The sequence below is a fragment of the Maylandia zebra genome, linkage group LG15 (assembly GCF_041146795.1).
Source record: "Maylandia zebra isolate NMK-2024a linkage group LG15, Mzebra_GT3a, whole genome shotgun sequence".
Taxonomy (NCBI): Eukaryota; Metazoa; Chordata; class Actinopteri; order Cichliformes; family Cichlidae; genus Maylandia; species Maylandia zebra.
This window is the reverse complement of record NC_135181.1, coordinates 10,908,369-10,927,275: the sequence shown is the minus strand read 5'-3', so window position 1 is coordinate 10,927,275 and position 18,907 is coordinate 10,908,369. Positions and strand designations below refer to the sequence as shown.

The following is an 18,907-nucleotide window of genomic DNA, read 5'->3' as shown; positions in this document are numbered from 1 at the left end:
TAACTGGATCATGGCCAAGACCTCGAACCAGTTGCTTTTAGAGACGAGTTGCTCCTTTCATTAAGCTGGTGCAATTTTGCTTTTATAATTATGACATGAATTAAATACTTAAATATAGTGGAAAAACCTACAAATATCTGTTCATTAAGAAAAAAGAGACAACTCAAATTTAATTTGGGAGATTGTAAGGTATTTCCAGTATTTGGGGGGAATTGAAGGAAATATTTCCAGCTGACATGAACCAAATAAAGGCTGATTGCTAAACTTGATTGCCAGCAAGCCAGCTGAGCCAACAGATGGGTTTGAGGAGATATTTGGTGATATTTGGCTTTCCTGGCTCGCCATAATCTGCTGAGAGACCAAAGCACTCAGAACGAGGTTTTTGGTTTTTTTGCAACCAATTTCACCAAGCAACTGCAAGCAACCACTAACCAATATATTTTCCTAGCAAACTGTGGTTGTTAGGGAGGGTCACTGACCAGTCTGTAGATCTGCATGACTGGGGCTTAAGCAACATGTTTCGCAGTGACTCCCTGCCACCTCCAACAAACACTAACCAACCGGCTGGGAAATACACATTCTTACCTATCAATCTGTTTCCAGGTAATCTATGTGTAAAGGAGAATTTCAACAGATGATCCATATCCTGAACGCTGTACAAAAACTCATCCTGTTAGAAACATAATAACGCAGATAAAGAGTGAAGGTTGAAGTAAAAGTTCAGTTACATGTGCTTTCACACTCTTACGTTCCTTCATTCCCGTTTCTCTCTCAGCTCATTTTCACATTTCCTCTCGTCTGTCACCTCCCTAAACACTCCTGTAGTTTCCTTGTTTATTATCTTCTCACTTCTGTTCAAGTCATAGTTTTGTTTTCTTCTGTCACTCTTTATCCTCTAAGCCTGCTGTTTTCAAAAGACAAAACAAAAGATAAAACAAAAAAAAAACAAAACACTTTGGGCCTTTCAGTTTTCCTGTCAGGGTGGCACATGACATGCGTGCCTCAATAGCATGCCAGCTTTGGGACTGCACGGATTAGAGAATCACAACATTTCGCAGTTTGCAGCCTGCTGGTAGGAGGAAGCCTTATTAATAAGTGCGAGTGTGTGGAACTAAGGGGAGCTGATGAAAAAGAGATTTAATTACCAGATACAGTGTGTTATTCTATTCGTGCTGGGAAGATGTCCAACTGGTTCACTTCAGAGGGAATTGTGTGATTTTTCTTCCCAGCATTAAACTGGAGTCAACCGACCTGAAACTGCATTTGCAAATAATCATTAGGGTGTGTATTTTAGGATCACACTGATGCATTATGTCGCATTGGGCTAATAACTTTATAGCTCCCTACCTGCACGTGCATGGATCCCCCGTGTTATCTACACAGAAGTGAGAGCTTAGTGGAACTACAGCCCACTGTAATTTGTATATAAAGCGTGAGCCATAAACTTTAAATGATTTGTCTTTTTTTATTTATAGGATTCTTAAGACTGATTACACAAGAACAGGCATGTCAGCTGTTTATTTCTAATACGGATACACTTTTCTACTTCATCAAATATTTAGAAAGATTTTTAATATGTAACAAAAAATATGTATATATACTGTGTAAACATAAATGCTGGGGTGGAAAACCAAAACAAAAGAGAAGGCAAAGCAGGGGTAGGTAGTGTTGAAATGAATTTACAGCAGAATGCCTTAGGATTAAAACAGCTTTTGTTTTTCCATATATAGTGCAGTTCTGTTTGCTGTTGGCATGTTTTCTATTTTAGCTTTAATCAATTTAATAAAGTGCTAATAAAGTCTTCTCACATGTACTAAGTTTGTATATCATGAACTACACATGCAGTGCAAGAATGTCATTGCACACAGCATTCCTAAGAATCAGTAGTTTCAGAAAACTTTAAGACATTAAATTCTAAGTAAATGCATATATGTATGTTTCTTAAAAGATGCCTGCATAATTATTAGTAAGGAAAACAGTACTGTGGAAAGGGTGAAATGTGATCTGCTTCCAGCACAAAGTAACCAAACTTCCAATAACTGCAAAATCAAAAATACTCTTATACTAGTTAAGGCTAGAACAGTGGTTCTTAACCTTGTTGGCGGTACCGAACCCCACCAGTTTCATATGCGCATTCACTGAACCCCTCTTTAGTGAAAAATAAAATATGATTTTTTTCAAATTCAAGACATAGATATGTTTTTTATTGGTGCACAAAATGAGCGGTGCATGTCACGGTGGAGGCTCTGCCGAACCCCTGAGACCGACTCACCGAACCCCTAGGGTTCGATCGAACCCAGGTTAAGAACCACTGGGCTAGAATATAAGGGTGAATGTTGTGCCCCTATTATAACACTCGCCCTTCTATCTGTTGTAATGACTCATAAAGGATCTATGTTAAAGATCTTCCTTTGCTTTCTTATTTAACTTTGAGGCTATTATTTTTTCTTCGGGGTGGCTCCTTCTGTACCTGCCGTGCCCGCGTGCCAAAACCAAGAGACTGCAGGGACTCTGTGATGAAGCGCTGCGTCGGGGAGACACAGAGCATCACTAGCAGCTTGGCATCACCACCTGGTGGATGAAATGAGAGGTACATAAGGTGGAAGACAGATGGGTTTTTCCTGTCATTTTTGGGTACAAATTTCAACCCTGGATTTGGTTATTGTGGAGCTGAGTTAATCTTTTCCAGAAGACCCGGAAATAGTGAGTCACTGGACATAAAAAGAATAAATAATGTGTGTGTGACTCACCTATGGCATCCTGCAGCAGATGAGTGAGTTTGCTGTTCCTGTAAGGGATGTGTGGTCTGTGTTCAGCCAGAGCTCCAAGGACATCGGACAGAGCCGAGAGACTACGGTTTATACATGATGACTCCCAGAGAGCTGCACCTGAAACTCCAGACATACCTGGGACACATTTAGACGGCCTAAAGTTAGATAATGTGCTCTCTAACTGAGGTTATTGTAGTCAGCCCTAAAAATCTTAGAAACATGGTGTCTAACCACATACTTCTGGATGGAATTATCTTGGCCTCCAGTAACACTGTGAGCAATCACTTATAACCAGGATGTGTCCTTTACTGTGCATATTATAGCAATATGCAGGACTGCTTTCCCGCATTTGGGCAATTTCTCTAAAATTAGAAACATCCTGCCACAGAGTGATGCTGCAAAACTAGTTCATGCATTTATTACTTCTAGGATGGACTATTATAATTCATTATTATCAGGATGCCCTTAAAATGCCCTCAAAAGTCTTGAGTTGATCCAAAATAATGCAGCGAGAGTACTGACAGGGACTAGAAAGAGAATCTCTGGCTGTCTTTCACAGGATAACTTTGGTCCTGTCTCCCACCCCTCGCCAGAGCTGGTTACATCAGATGGCTGTCCTCCCCGAGCCTGGTTCTGCTGGAGGTTTCTTCCTGTTTAAAGGTAATTTTTCCTTCCCACTGTTGCCAAGTGCTTGCTCAAAGGGCATTTTTTGATTGTTGGGGTTTCCTCTCCATTACTGTAGGGCTTTACCTTACAATATAAAGCGCTCTGTGGCGACAGTTGTTGTGATTTGGCAGTATAACAAAAAGAAATTGAACTGAATTGTTTTACTTTTGTTTTCTTGAATAACATTGCGCCCAGTTACCTCACTGACCTCCTCAATCTGTACACTCCTTGTCGTGCATTAAGATCATCAAGTCAATTACTCCTGGCCCAACCTAAGTTTAGACTGAAGACCAGAGGCGATCGTGCCTTTGCTTCAGCTGCACCCAACCTTTGGAATAGCCTCCCTGCTTCTATTCGAGCCTTGGACTTTATCCAATCCTTTAAATCAAGATTGAAAGCATATCTATTTGACTTGGCTTTCATGACCAGTTAATACCCTTTTAAATCTTTTAAACTTTAAACTTTTAAATCGTTTACATTTTTTATTACATTTTATTAAATTTATTATTTTATTATTAATTTTACTGCTGTTTTTGTCTTCTTAGTGGATTTTGTATTTATCTAAATCTTCTGGTCTGTTAGTGCCTCTATCCTGTCTGTGCTAATGCCTGATCTGTACCCTGTTATTGACTTATGTTGATTCTCCATATTACTGTGGAGCACTTTGGTGTGCCTTCGGGTTTTAAATATGCTATATAAATAAAACTGTATTGTATTGTATTGTACTTTGAAGCCCAACCTTTTGATTAATTATTTTGTAGTTCCTAGTCCAGGCTCTGACTGGAAAAAAGAAACTTCTAAACTGCATATTTAGCTCAAACAGACTAAAAAATAGTCATGGAAAACTAAGCACTAGACAGATTTGTCATGTCTCGAGTCTCCGGTTTCCCAGTAAATTATTGCACCATAAACCACTTCCCAGAATGCCAACCTTTTCAAAGAATGTCCTCCTGCACGGAGCACCTACCAGCACACTCGCTGCCAGCCAGGTCCACCAGCTGAAGCTTTGTCCTGAATGGAGTCTGAGTGATGCTGTGTCTCGGGGAGGGGCAGGGAGAAAGGGACGGGGTCGAGCAGGGAGAGGACGCGGGGCTTGCAGAGGTTTCGTCCGCTGGGTGGTGGGCGGCGAGGTTGGCACGGCGACAGCGTGGACTCCACCACTCCTTCTGGGTGGAGCGCCGCATGTCCATCTTGGCACTCTGTAGCCTGCGGGCTGATTGGAAGAGCGAAAGGGTTACGATGCAAGAACGTGTGAACGGCAGGTCACTGAAAGAGGTCCTCAATGAATTCCCAGACATGCATCTCACCCAGGGCCACTGCATTGGGACTCTTGGAGGAAACCGTGAGGGTCACAATGAGGTGAGAGCGTGATGAGTCCGCGTGGACAAGGGTGGGACAGTGAGCTCTGAGCTTCAGAACGCTGCTAATAATCTGCATCACCTCAGAGGCATTACTCACGGGCCTGAAAAACATAAAGGGAAAGTCCTTAAAATACAAAAAAAAAAAGATTACATTATTAAAACTGTTTTCAGTATTTTTAGATTTCTTTATTATATTATCAGTCAAATCTGCAGTTCTTCTTTGCTCTGTGGAGTCTGCTGGTTTTATTCTTGGATTCTTGGATTCTTGGATACACATCAGAGGCATTCTTAAAAATTCATAATCAGCTTTAAAAGGCGACAACAATGCTTGTTCATTTAATTGTAAAACACTCGATATCTAGAGGAACAACAACCTTTCTACTAAATTTCACTGCCATATGTAATCAGATTAGACTTGTTTGCATTCTTTGACAGCTCCACTTTCTTAGTTTCTATATTACCTTCCTGTCCCAGTGTGCCTGTCCGCTTTGGGCAATCAGCTGTGAGGGTCCCAGGGGCTTTGTGTCAAACTAGGAGACATCTGTAGCACAGCTGAGGGCGCTTTAGAGGATGTCTTTGTCTGCATATATTGTATGCTTTTATGTTGAAATGCTTGTTCCATGTACGTGTATGGGAATATCACGTGATTTCAATCCAGCCTCAATAATGAGTAAGAAAAATTGATGGAGAGATGGATGTTGTCATAATTGGCACATGAATTCTTGAGTTATATAACAGATCCTCAACAGTGAGCTGGTCTGTGGTAAAACACATGGCAAACTTAGCTTTGCTGCAGCAAGCTGGCTGTCACCAGTGTTTAGACGTTTAATGGCTAGAGGAATACGAGACAATTTAAACCTGTTTTTTAGTAAACAAAGCGAAGCAATAGTGCCAGGGATATGGAGAGGTGGTGATTACACAGATCTGCTTTGCTGCTGGGCTGAAAATGTGTCTGTAGCATGCATATTTGAAGCATGTACACTATATACAGTGCTGTGAAAAGGTATTTCCCCACTTCCTGATTTTTGTTGTTGTTGCATATTTGTCGCACTTACACGCTTCAGATCATCAAACAAATTTTAATATTAAAAACATAACCCGGATAAATACAAAAATGGAGTTTTAAAATGATCGTTTTATTTATTATGGGGAAAGAAGCTATCCAGACCATCAAAAATGACCTCACAAACAGGGACCTCTATCTTAAGGGCTTCTGTTTAGATGAGGCACGACCTGTATGGGTGGAAATATGTGTTCGTTGGGCTGGCAAAGGCAAACTACTGTGAAGCAATAATGATTGTTAGCTGACGTTAAAATGTTCTACTACAACCACTACTCATTTTAGATTTAATTTAATTTAGCCAATAAACAGAAAATAGTGAAGGTTTAAGGATTAAGCTGTTTCATTTTTTCAACTCTGCTGCTGAAAAAAGTGAAACTTTCCAGTTTTATGAAGTTGCTAAGGGTAAAAACCTTTCAAGCAATTGAGAGCTCATCAGGAGTCAGGAGTCACCCTTTTGCTTTCCTTTAGCTTCATTTTCACCACTTTTCAATTCGGAGCTGAATTTCTGGCGTCTTATCTTTTTAAAGCTTCATAAACATGCGTTCATAGATTAGCTCGGAGTGGGCTGAGCTTCTTTTCTCTGCCCACTACATCCAGAAACGTGGCCAAGAGCAGAATTCCTGTCTGTGTGATCAAGAACTAAATAAAGTCTGAAAAACCAGAGGAGGACAGCTTGTAATTCCATGTGGGCCCAACGGTATACATGCCCTCTTTTTTATGAATGGTGATGATGATGATTGGTACACTGGTCTTAGTATTTTTATGAAAAGCCTTCTAGTATATTGCTCTTCTAGTATGTAGACCAGTCATACAAAAGCCCACATAAACTGCTGTATCTTAGCTCTGGCTCTACTCACTCAGATGTGAGGGAGGGGACCTGGCTGGCACCGGAGGAGGAGGTGATGACATCCCGTCTCTGGCCAGCTGCATTGCTGTGCTCATCCCTGGCCAGCAGGTCAAACACCTCATTGTTGTACACCTCCATCACTGACACTTCCACTGTGTGACTTTCTGCAGGCTTCTCAGAGATCAGCCTGGGCATCACATGGTAACAGAAAGGAAAGAAGCAAAACAAAGTAGATATTATGCTTTCTTGTGGATCAAACTACTAAAAAAGACTTGAGAAACACATCCAACCCTTTTTTCTCTCACCGAAAGAGCTCAGCAGCAGCCTTTGGGATAATACCCTGCTGTGCCTCCTGCTGTGTCCCTGAGAGCTCATCCAGGAACTGGGATCCCATCATGGTGTGAGTCTTCCCACTGCCTGTCTGCCCATATGCCATGATACACACATTATAGCTGAAAGGCAGGAAGCAAGGTGACATTCAATTACTGTCGAAGCCATGCAGTCATATTATGCTGCTCAGTTTGCTCCGCTCATTCACGCACCAGAGTGTTAAATGAAGACAGTTGAATTAATCCATCGGAATAACATTTGACTTGATATAGAGCTCTTTTTTTCCGCATAGTTTCATGCTCACCCATCCAGCAGAGATGTTAGAAGTGACTTGACTTCTTCAAACACAGCCTCCTGGGAATCCTCTGGTCCGTGTACCCTGAAAGAAGTGCGCATTGCCACAGTCACTAACAACTGAAAAATAATTGGAGAAATGTCGTCCATTGTATGGTGATGCCAGCATATTGTTTTACCTCTCAAACTCAAACATTTTGTTTTGCACCAGCATCCCCGCCTTCATGCAATTCACCATCACTGTATCCTAAATAAAAAGAGGGATTAAAGTAAAGGCAGGTATGCAGCAATCAATGAAAATCATTTGTAAGAGTCGGCAACACTGACATCACTGACTGCTTGGATTACTTCCTCTGATGATGCAGACCTGATGGAGAAAACACTGGGTTATCTTAAGTTCTCTCATTTTTAGCAACTTTTCTTCATTTAATTGTGTATTCATGTTGCATTGCCTGTTCACTCACCCTGATCCGGAAGTTGAGGACTGGATCTGGTCAAAAGGAAGAACTGGACGCACCCTGCAGTGAACCCGAATGTTCCCTCTGAGCTCCTGAAGTGAAACAAACATCAGTGATTAAAAGATTCAGTACAGCTCTTTCTTTTTATTCCATCATCTAACACTTTTGTCTTCTTACCACCAGTGTGTTGTGAAGTTCTTTCCGCTTCCGCCTCTCTGCCCTGCAGTTCTCCCTTTCTTCCTCCAGAGAGTGCTCCAGGGCTGCAACACGAACCTGCAAATCTGCACATGGTGTGCACATTTTTCAGTCAGAACTAAGGTTCAGTGTATCACACAAATATTCAACATCATGCTGTCCTCTTTTTAGCAACATATCCAGTCATGGTAAAAAGAAAGTGCACCCTGTGTTAATTCTAAACTTCTACATATCAGGTAAACAACACAACCTCAGATGAACGCCAACATTTACACCAACTAACATACTAACTGATGCCTGTAGAGTTTGAGTTGTAGCTCTTGGGTTTTTTGCAGTTTCTCTGATCATTGCACAGCTTGACTTTGGGCTGAATTTGCTGGGATGATGCCACCTAAATGCTTCAGACCAGTAAATCATGTTATTTTTTAAATTATATTTTGATATGTAAAACCTTAGAATTTGAAAAGGATGCCATTTGATTTTTATCATGACTGTAAAAATGAACTGTGAAAGGCCACAACTTTGTCTCTGTGTTTAAACCTTATTTGAAACTATAAGAAAATACTTTTATTTTATTGGGGAAGCTTTGAGAAAATGGACTGGACTTTAATATAAAGGATATCGTCTCAGAAAGCTGACACTAATATACAGTAAAAGGCATGGATATTAAGGTATTCATATATCAAAGTGCACCTAGTTTTAATCAACTTACAGCATCGTATTTTTTGGCAGGTTTACCTGAACATTATCTAATATCCTTCTGTCTTTGTGATCAGCTGGTGACATCTGCAGCAGAACCTTTTAACATCTTAAACTTCTGAATACTGTTATTGTCAGCCTAAAAATAATTTTATGTGAAATTTTAGTCAATCAAATGAAATCCTAAAGTCAGAGTCCACATGCTTTAAGATGTGCCTCCTCTAACTGCTGCTTCACTGTTTCGGGATGCATTGCAGTTTTCACATTTTAAACAAAAAAGGTTTCAAAACACCAAAAGTATCACCGTCACTGCCTACAGATGGTACTTTAATATTAACCTGAGGTTCCATTCAGATACTTACTCTGAAATCCATCCTCACTGTGACCGTTCAGAGATGAGTTGGCTTGCTCTACTTTCTCCAGGAGCTGCTTGCTCTGCTCCTCCAACTCGGTGGCAAAACTCACATACACTGCAAACAACTCACTCAGGTCATGCTTCACAGCCTGCCACAAACACACAGAGTGGACAAATGAAGGGAGTGTTTACACAAAGCCTTCCTAACTATACATATTCTCCTAAGAACCGAGGAAAAAAGGACCTTCCCCTTCAACTTTTTTGTGATTTCCTGCCTCTTTGGAGCTAAAAGAGGCCACCCAAACACATGAAATATCAATGGAAAGCCCAGGATGTCCTCTATTTAGTACATCAGGACTTAGTATGGTAGCTCAAATAAGTAAAAAGATATAGACAAAAAACAAATTACACAGGATATAAATGAATAGGCTGGTTCTCAGGAGGATATACATATAGCTTTTACTTTAGCCTTTACTTGACCCAACTGACTTACCGGTAGCTAATTATACACCAATCTCCAGCACTGAAATGTAAACATTTCTTGAAAGCCTAGTTTCAAACAGCTAACTTATAGTTTGCAGAGGGATAGTTTCTTTGAGGAGTTAGAGTACATTGTAGCACAGAAACAGCCTTTGACAGTGGACTCATGTCTATGTTTGTCCTGTTAGAGATCAGGGCAGCGTTCGATAACAATAATTTAATACAGAGATTAGAACAAACTATTGGCATTAAAGGAACTGGGCTGCTGGGGTTTGAATCATATCTGTCTGATAGACTCCAATTTGTTCATGTAAATGTGGAATTTTCTTCACATGCAGAAGTTAGTCATGGAGTTCCACAGGGCACTCTGCTGGGACCAGTACTATATACATTATACATGCTTCTCTTCTACAATAATATTAGAAAACACTGCATATATTTTCATTGCTATGAAGATGATACTCAGTTATATCTAAACCCGACCTAAACAGATCAGTTAAACCAAAACACTGCAGCTAGACTAATGACAGGGACAAGAAAAGGAGACCAGATTTTTCCTATTCTGGGTTCTCCTCATTGGTTCCTTTACAAATCCAGAACTGAATTTAAAATCCATGATCATCATGACTGACATAATCTTGAACAATCAGGCCCCACCAAGTTATCCTATTGTTGAATTTCTAAAAGTAGAACGGGAGGCAGAGCCTTCATCGTCACGTTCCTCCTCTGTGGAAACAGCTTCCAATTTAGATTCAGAAGACAGACACTGTCTAATTTTAAGATTTAAGGTAAATTTTATAGTTAAGGTTGCATCAGGTGACTCTAAAGCCTCCTTTAGTTATGCTGCTATAAGCTCAGACTGGTGCTGACTGCACCACTGTCTTTTCAGTCAACACATGTTAATACAACACTGCAGCATGCCTTTGTCTTCTTCCTCTCTTAGTCTGTGTTTTGTCTCTTTATGCTCTCTTATTTATTTTCTCTTCTCTCCCCTCTCACTCCCAACCTGTCGTGGCTTCCCACTTCCCACTATCCTAAAGTGTTTGCTCACAGGGAGTTGCCTGATTGTTGGGTTTTTTTTTTCTAATTTGCTACTATATAAATAAACAATTGAACTGAATTGAAGTAAAGTGAACTGAACCCAAGTTACTATCTACCACATATACACACATCTCAATATATTTTTACCTGAACCCCTGAGAGAAGCTTGATGAGGGCTGATTGGGTTATCTTCCGTGTACTACTCTGAAGCTGATGATCGTTCACAGCCTTGGTTCCCTCATCATGGTCCCGGCGCTGTCTACCCGAACACTGAAAATCAAACGTGCAAAAGTGAGTCATCAAAATTTCTCTTTTATATGAAGTTAAAACGTAGTTCAACATCAACAATTCAATTCAATTCAACCGGTCGCAGCAGATGGCTGCCCCTCCCTGAGCCTGGTTCTGCCGGAGGTTTCTTCCTATTAAAAGGGAGTTTTTCCTTCCCACTGTCGCCAAAGTGCTTGCTCATAGGAAGTCATATGATTGTTGGGTTTATGAAGCGCCTTGAGGCGACTTTTGTTGTGATTTGGCGCTATATAAATAAAATTGAATTGAATTGAATTGAATTGAAAAACTTACCACATCACTTTTAAGGTCTGCGATCAATGAATGGAAATACAGAGGGTTAACAACAAGCTGCACACCACTGGTTACACTAGAACAACAAGGCCAGATTAGGCTTTGCCAGAAAACATCAAAATGAGTCTGCACAGTTTTGAAAAACTTCTTTGGACGGATGAAACCAAGATTACATAAAAGTATGGAGAAGGAGAAAATCAGCTCAAGATCTCAAGGACGCTGCGTGATCTGTCACACACGTTGGCAGTTGTGTGATGACATTGGGCTGCTAATGTGACTGCCGATAGAAGCAGCAGGATGAAGTGTACAGACCTATACTCTCTGCTCACATTCAGACAAATGCTGCAAAACTGATCGAACAGCACTCATTATCCAGCAAATGGATAATGATCCAAAGGAAAAGCAATCCAAGATTTCCTTAAGGCAAAGAAATATGATATGCTTTAGTGGCCAAGTCATTCACCTGATGTCAACCTGAGAGAATGTGGTTTTTATTTATTGAAGAAAAAACTGAAGTCAAATAGAAGCAAAACATCATCATCCATGTAACAAAAAGAATCCTTATATTTAAAATTATGTTCGGTTGTCCAATTCATAGCCTCTGAAGGTGGTGGATTGTGTATAAAAATAGCTGTAAGTCCTAAAAAGTTACTGCCAAATTCTTGTAAAAACACGTAATTTAAGCTGAAAGTTTGCACTTCAATCACTTCTTGATTGTTTGCCTTTGTACTGTGGTGTACAAAATAAAATGTGCCTTTGCCCAATAAATTATGGATCTAAGTCTTAGAGAGTGGAAGGGAAACAAACAAATGAGGATGAAGTGATCTGTAAAGTACAGTGAAGGGGGTAACAGTCATTTGCACATAATTCTGGTGCATTTGAGCTACATGCCTAACTAATGAAACAGCTTGATAGAAATTATGATCCATTTTGTCCCAATGTGCCATTTAGATACACATTCAGTTAACCATCCATTTAAAGCACTCAAATAGAGACCGATTCAAATGTTCCCGCACATAGCGTGAGTACTAAGGTGTAATAAACCTCATGCATTTAAAGTAAGTGCACAAGCACACTCCAACGCCTATTGGCACTAAAAATAATTTAGAAAAGAAAGAAAGAAAGAAGTTATGCACACAAAAGCTGTGCCTGAGGTCCATAAAAAACCATGATAAATAAGGTGCAGACAGGAAAATACTAGAATAAAATGATCAAAATCTACTTTTTGGCTAAAGATAAGCCTATATGTGTGTTAGATGTCAAAAGTATTCTCACCTCTGCAAGTCTTAAATGAAGAAGGGCATTCTCGGTCTCCAGTTCAAGTATTCTCTCCTCTTTACTCTGAAATACGAAGAAATGTGTCCTGAAGGATTTGGGATGCAGTTTGCACAACTCATGTTCAGTAACTTGTAAAAAAATATCTAATAAACCAATAATAAACCAATAATAATCTAATAAACCATTCCCTAATGTCTAACAATGACTCACCCTTAATTTGTGCTCCAGCAGGTGTACCTGATGAGCAAATATTTGGTCTCGGTTTATAAAGAGAGGCATTTTGTAGAAGGAAGGAAGCAAGTATAGAGCAGCTTGCCTGGCCTCGTCCCTTTTCTTTCTCAGCTGATCATGTGTTGTCCTCTCAGGTCACATAATCAGATTAGCAACGCTCAGCAGCAACTCTCTCAGTTCTGTTTTACCTGTCTGTGTTTGGCAGGTGCAGACTACAGTATGTTGCCTTCATACTGGCATGAGAACAATAACCGTTTAATTGTGATTTGAGCATGACAGCATTTTTTTTAATGACTTGGCTTTCTTCACTTTCAGGTGTTGGGAGTTATTTGTGTTTATGCGGCCAAGTGTTTGTCACTTTCCACCGACAGAGGGCAGCAAAGTGCGCGAAGAGCGGTTCGTCAAAAGGAAGACGTAAACATTACGAAGAAGAAAAATAGTTCCGCATAGTCACAGGTTTTTCTTTCCCCTGTCAGGCAGGAGACTCACTGCACTGTGGTTCTCCGGTTTGGTCACAACATGGCAAGGCTAAAAGAGAAAAGGCGAGAGAAAATCAGCGTCGCCTCCGAGGTACAGTGTTTTAGCGTTTGTCTCACATTTCCCATCTATCTCTCTGTTTAGCTGACGTCTGATAGGTGCTGTAGCTTTCCCCGTGTACATTCTTAAAATTCATTCGTTTAGGTCGCTCCCTGCCTCTGTGTTTTGTACGTTGACCTCTCCGTGTGTCACACCTGTAAAATCCTACAGATTGATCGTCTGGAGGAGCAGCGGGTGCGTTGCCAGGACAACTTAGAGAGGGCGGAGTTCAAGAGCAGGAAGGAGAAGCTCTCTGAAAAGCAGAGGTGAGGCTGAAGGAGATGATGAAGACTCCACGTTAGTGTGTATACCTCCCACTGGCATTTCAAGGCAACTTTGGCCTTGGGACTGGGACTGTTGTGGAGGAAACTCCCTGCAAGACTGTCCTTGTTAAAATATATACTTGTTATTTATTCCTGCTTAAAGCACGTTATTATTTATTATACCTGTTTTCAGTGATATCAACTTTTGGTGCCCCTCGTGGAGGGCTACACCAATAAGCTGAACTCAGTTGGTGCAGCCCTCCACAACAGTCCCAGTTTCTCATGCGGCTCTTTGGGAAAATGAATTGCCCATCCATCACATTTGAGGAATTCAGGAAGCGTGTCTGTCAAAATCAGCCAAGCTTCCTGCTTTTGAAACCCCTTGTGAATAAGGAAATAACCAAAAGTAGCTATTAATACAAAAAACAATATTTTAATGAGTTGAACACTAATCTGAAGTCTAAATAAAGTGTATGAGTTGAGAATATAGATTTTAAAAAGGGATTGAAATAAACGATGAACATAAGGGAACAAATGAATGTGTTGTTCTGTTGCATGAGGTGTGAAGGATTTGTGTTGGATTTGCTCTTGCATGTCTTTGGCTTTCCTGTTTGTGGCTGTTTTGTGGTAGTTGCAGGTCTGCGTGGCTCTTTAGTGAGCAAGAACTCATGAAAAGGCATCTTGTGCCACTTAGAGATTAAAAAAAAAGAAAGAAAGAATGTAAAAACTTCACCCAACAGTGATGTTTCTCCTTAATATTGCCTTTTTTTTCTTTCTTTTAAAAAAAAAAATCAGACAAGATCTGGAGGATGAAATGACCATCATGAATGAGAGGGTGCAGAAGCTAGGTGAGCCTTAATATTAAAATTCTTGTTCATGTGTATTCACTGTGTGTTCTTACTTTTCCTGTGTATTTGTAATATTTATTGAGCGCTCGAGGACCACATAGTCCCGTTTTCACTAAGGGTTAATTGACAAACTGATTAGCAAACTAATCAACATGTCATATTTAGTCATCCTGAAAGGTGCATTTTAAAAAGAAAGCAGGTGAAAGTAAAATTTTATTGATGACACATTTAAGGAAACTGAAGAATGTCGTGCTTTTTGAGTGTAGTATACAAAATATTTGTCTTCTGTCTTCTTTTGACTGAGCCAGCTTTCCCATATAAAAAAACAAAAATAGTTTCAGTATGTTGTAAACTGGCCCCAGGCTGCGACAGCAGATCATTTGCTGGTTTTGCTCGTGCCAGAGGACTAAAAATAAATAGAAAGTGATGGCTGCTGCATATTTTATACAGTTTTTCTTTTGCTTTTCCAGACAAGGAGCTGGAGATGTTACGAGGTGAAAACCGGAGGAACATGTTGCTGTCAGTCGCTCTGCTGGCTATCAGTGCTTTCTTCTACTACGGGTTTTTCTACAACACAGACAAGTCATAAAACCACACTAAAAATGGGACCCATGATTCTGCAAAGAGCATCAAACTCAAAGCCATCTTGGTACAGGGACACGGTTGTGAACACATGAAAAGGCCCAGCAGACAAAGAAAATGAATTCTGGTTATGCCTTTATATATTTGACCTCTGTACACTTGTAACACTATTCTTCATCTGAATGTTTACCTTATGCTGCCTTCCATTTGCCTCAGATGTCCGAGCTGGGAGTGACATCAACCCTGAGTTAGTAAGGTAACAAAAGTAAGGAAATGTGAGATTTGTTTTGCCTTTTAGCACTTAAAAAAACATTGCTCTGCATGTGACTTTTTTAGCAAGTCGCAGAAACATAATAGTAATAGTACAAATTACAAGTGTTGCAGTTTTGGTTGCGGATGCTTCGACTTTCTAAGTCTGACAGGAAACATCAAATGAAAGCAGCATCGTGCTCCTAACAAACCACCATGTACTTGCTGTATTTTGCGCAACATGTCAAATAGATACTTTATCAAGCAGTGCCGGACAAGTCTGCTTTTCAGTCATTTCAGTAAGTGTTTGTATGCATGGTACACAGTATTTGTGCAGTTAAATGCATGAAAATATTTGATATTTGTGCCCTTTGTATTGTCATTAAGTCAAAGGCCGAGCCTGGAGATTTTTTTCTTTCCTTTTATCGATACTCATGCTGGTCGTACACCTACCTCCTAATAACTGCGCTTCCAGAAATGGCCAACATGCTCACAAATGTCCTTTGAAATATGACTGTACACAGTTATGCTCTGAAATTTGGATTTTTTAAATAATTGATCTGTTTAAATGCTTTTTTTTTTTTTTTTGCCATTTGTGCGTATGTCTTTTAAATCCATATAATAAATGCTTTGTGCCAAATTCAATGCATATTGTTTACTGTTTATGTACTATTTGTAATGTGCTAGGGTTTTTTTTTTTAGTGACACCTTTATTTATTTTTTTATTTATTTAGATAACTTATCCATTCATTCTTCCTGAAAGTAGCAGACTAGGATTTATCATGTTCTGAGAGAACATGTAGGAGATTTTTTTTTATAATTTCACAGGTACAGAAGGCGTGATCTCTTCAGGAAACATATTGTTAGTGTCAGAGGTGACATTTTTCACCCAGTCACACAGCCATTGCAGGATTTTTGTGGCAGGGTGGGGAAGTCTGATTTAAAAAGTCTTAAGGCCTTCCTATAGTTCTGAGAATGTAATGATTAAAGCAGCATTCCTGTGTCTTATTTGTATCGACATCTGTTTAGCCTGTCCTTTTTCATCAGCAACATTCACATGAGGGACTAAAACCACCAAAATATGATCTGCATTTTGTTTTTGTTCTTTTATTGTTATCGTGAGAAGCATTACAACAGTCAGCAAGTCAGAAGTTTTTAAATCGTACTCTTTTAATATTGTACACTTTACTTATATGTGATCTGACCTTATAGATGAGCTGGACAGCTGTAAAAAGCAATATCAGTGTACGGTTATGACAGCACTGTAATCCATCGCAGTGTGAGATTTTTTAAATGCATTTATTTATAGGTTGTTTAAGATCTTCAAACTAGTTTTAATATTAGACCAAAAAAACATGATAAATATAAAAGGTACATTTTTAAATGATGATATCATGTCACAATCTAAAGTCATTGATATCTATCAGTCTGGAAAGGGTTGCAAAGCCATTTATAAGGCTTTGGGATGCCAGTGAGCAACAATGAGGGCCAGAGTTAAATATTTAACAATGAGAAACAGACTGGGCAAAAATGGCATCCACGGGAGAGTTCCAAGGAGAAAAGCTCTGCTAACCAAAAAGAACAAAAAGACTCGTCTCACATTTACCAAAAACACACTTACTGTTTGTAAGAACGTCTTACAAACAGTCAGACATGGTGGTGGTAGTGTGATGGTTTTCGCTGCTTCAGGATCTGGACGTGAATTCATGAAACTATGATCTCTACCAGAAAATCCTGAAGAAGAAAGTTCAGCCGTAAGTTCATGCTCTGAAGTTCAAGAGGGCTTGCAGCAGGACAGTCATCCAAAACAACTCCACAAACGAACAAACCAAATAGAATAAATATAAATAAAAATTAGTGCCCCAGTGAAAGATGCTTTGGAATGATCTTAAACAGGCTGAATGAATTACAATTCTTCAAAGAAGACTGGGCCAATGTAGAAGACTCATTACCAGTCACCACAAAGGTTTGATTGCAGCTCTTGCAGCCAAGGGTGGCACAACTAGTTATTAGTTAACTAGTTGTTAACTGCTTTTTCACACAAAAAAAGAAAAATATATATTTTGGTGACGTTAGCCTAATATTAAACTTTGATTATCTGAAACTTGTGCCTTATTACCACGTTTAGACAACTTAAAAAAGGACAGCAAGTCCTTTAAATAGATCTTCAGATGTTCCACAAGGAGCGGGTGGGTTATTTCTTGATATGGTGTTAACAGACAACAACAACAAAGAGAAAGAGAGAGAGAAATTAAAGGTCATTAAGGAAGCCAACTATCAACCTCTGCTAGTTCTATAACCTGACTTTCACCACTGCGTGATCAGTAATCACCCTTTTTGTGGACTTACTCTTAAAGCTCATTTCTTCATGTCCAATATTTATGGAAATCAGACAGGAAATAAAATTCTTTGTGTCTAGGTTGTTGGGTTAGGCACACTTTACCTTGCACTTTTCCCAAACTGTAAAACAAAAGCATTTCATCTTGCTTTCATGTTAAATGTGAAGCAGTGGACAGCTACCAATCCAGCACTCAGGGAGCAGTGTGTAGAGACGGTAGAGACGGTGTGTGTGTTTTATTTCAACAGATGTTTTATGATTATAATACATTTCTATACGGCTTTTCCTCCTTTCCTGAACCTTGCATAATTTTTGTACAAACAGTGAGGCTATTTCGAGCCACAGATGACAACAAATTTTAAATGCTCAAGTAAGTATTTTTGGAAAAGCGGGGGGATGTGTTGCCCAATCAGGAAGTGGACTGAACGATGTTTGTTTTTGGTTTTGGTTTTTTTCCACGCAGAAAAACTTAAGATGCATTTTTTTGCTTGCCCTATTTGCTACTTGGCATTGGTTACAGTAAAAAACAAACAAACAAACAAAAAACAACTATATAACATAACCACACCTTACCAAACAAATGTGTGTGTGTGCCCTACCTCCCACGCTGTCTATTATCACCGACTCAGTCCTCGTCAGACCTACGCACACTCATTCTCTCAGCCCCAGATAAAATAAATGTAAACAAGCCTATTATGCAACACGACTGTGGGGTTTAATTGGTGACTGCAGTCTCTGAATATTCATTTTCACCTTGTATTTGATTTTATTGCTCATTTAAAATAATTGGTTTTATAAAATAAAAACTTCTTGAATTAGAAATAAATCAATAACAAATACTCCCATGCAAAAAAAACCCAAAAAACTTTTTAGCTTTACTTTTGGTCAGCTGTTACCATGTGCTTCCTGCACATTCAGCCTTTGCTTGCTCCTCCTGCAGTCAGCGAGTGACCTTGTGTTCACTTTCATATTTCATGCCACACCGTGTTAAGTCTCCTGAAGTCATGAAAGTACATGACTTAAAAACAATGAAATAACTGAAAAAAAGAGGTCTGTTTGAGCATGAAAATGCCAGATGTCACTTTGAATTCTTTTGTTTCTAACACAGAACGATGTTTGAGCTGCAGTGAAGGCCCAGCATCTCCACCCGGGTCAGATGTCATTACATAAGTTTTTTTGGACGCTGTCCCTTTTGGTCAGCTCACCTAAAGTCTGTTTACATTTTACTCGACAGACTCACATCCACACCTACATTTAAACATGTTAGCTAGTTTTCTTTATTATAGTATTAAAATATAAAAGTACTCACTTTGCAAAAATGTTCATTGTTTATTTTATATTGGCCACATTGCAGACACTCAGCCCCTTATTTCACCTGCTTTTTGAAACAGGCATCTATAGTT

At 39.5% G+C, this 18,907-nt stretch overlaps 2 protein-coding genes across 2 annotated transcripts; one reads left to right on the top strand and one right to left on the bottom strand.

Annotated features, from left to right (window-relative positions):
- Nucleotides 1-1,451: 1,451 nt before the first annotated feature.
- On the bottom strand, nt 1,452-13,051 carry kif25 (kinesin family member 25). Its single transcript, XM_004541762.3, has 15 exons — nt 12,628-13,051; nt 12,415-12,480; nt 10,708-10,830; nt 9,047-9,188; nt 7,968-8,071; nt 7,797-7,882; nt 7,660-7,699; nt 7,512-7,579; nt 7,343-7,417; nt 7,014-7,160; nt 6,719-6,895; nt 4,745-4,899; nt 4,405-4,650; nt 2,751-2,906; nt 1,452-2,571 (listed from the first exon to the last, which is right to left on the bottom strand). The coding sequence occupies exons 1-15, from the start codon at nt 12,694-12,696 to the stop codon at nt 2,420-2,422; spliced, it is 1,806 nt and encodes a 601-aa protein (XP_004541819.2). The 5' UTR covers nt 12,697-13,051; the 3' UTR covers nt 1,452-2,419.
- Nucleotides 13,052-13,061: 10 nt separating this feature from the next.
- ccdc167 (coiled-coil domain containing 167) lies at nt 13,062-15,811 on the top strand. Its single transcript, XM_004541763.6, has 4 exons — nt 13,062-13,218; nt 13,396-13,490; nt 14,283-14,335; nt 14,806-15,811. Exons 1-4 carry the CDS (start codon nt 13,168-13,170, stop codon nt 14,922-14,924), a joined length of 318 nt encoding a protein of 105 aa, XP_004541820.1. The 5' UTR covers nt 13,062-13,167; the 3' UTR covers nt 14,925-15,811.
- Nucleotides 15,812-18,907: the final 3,096 nt, after the last annotated feature.

Excerpts from the sequence above, each read along its gene's own strand:
- ccdc167 (XM_004541763.6), top strand. The coding sequence starts at position 13,168 with ATGGCAAGGCTAAAAGAGAAAAGGCGAGAGAAAATCAGCGTCGCCTCC. Across the intron at positions 13,219-13,395 it reads AAATCAGCGTCGCCTCCGAG|ATTGATCGTCTGGAGGAGCA; the intron begins GTACAGTGTTTT and ends AAAATCCTACAG. Across the intron at positions 13,491-14,282 it reads AAGCTCTCTGAAAAGCAGAG|ACAAGATCTGGAGGATGAAA; the intron begins GTGAGGCTGAAG and ends AAAAAAAATCAG.
- kif25 (XM_004541762.3), bottom strand. The coding sequence starts at position 12,696 with ATGCCTCTCTTTATAAACCGAGACCAAATATTTGCTCATCAGGTACAC. Across the intron at positions 9,189-10,707 it reads AGCTTCTCTCAGGGGTTCAG|GCTGTGAAGCATGACCTGAG; the intron begins GTAAAAATATAT and ends TGTTTGTGGCAG. Across the intron at positions 2,572-2,750 it reads TCTGCTGCAGGATGCCATAG|GTGGTGATGCCAAGCTGCTA; the intron begins GTGAGTCACACA and ends TTCATCCACCAG.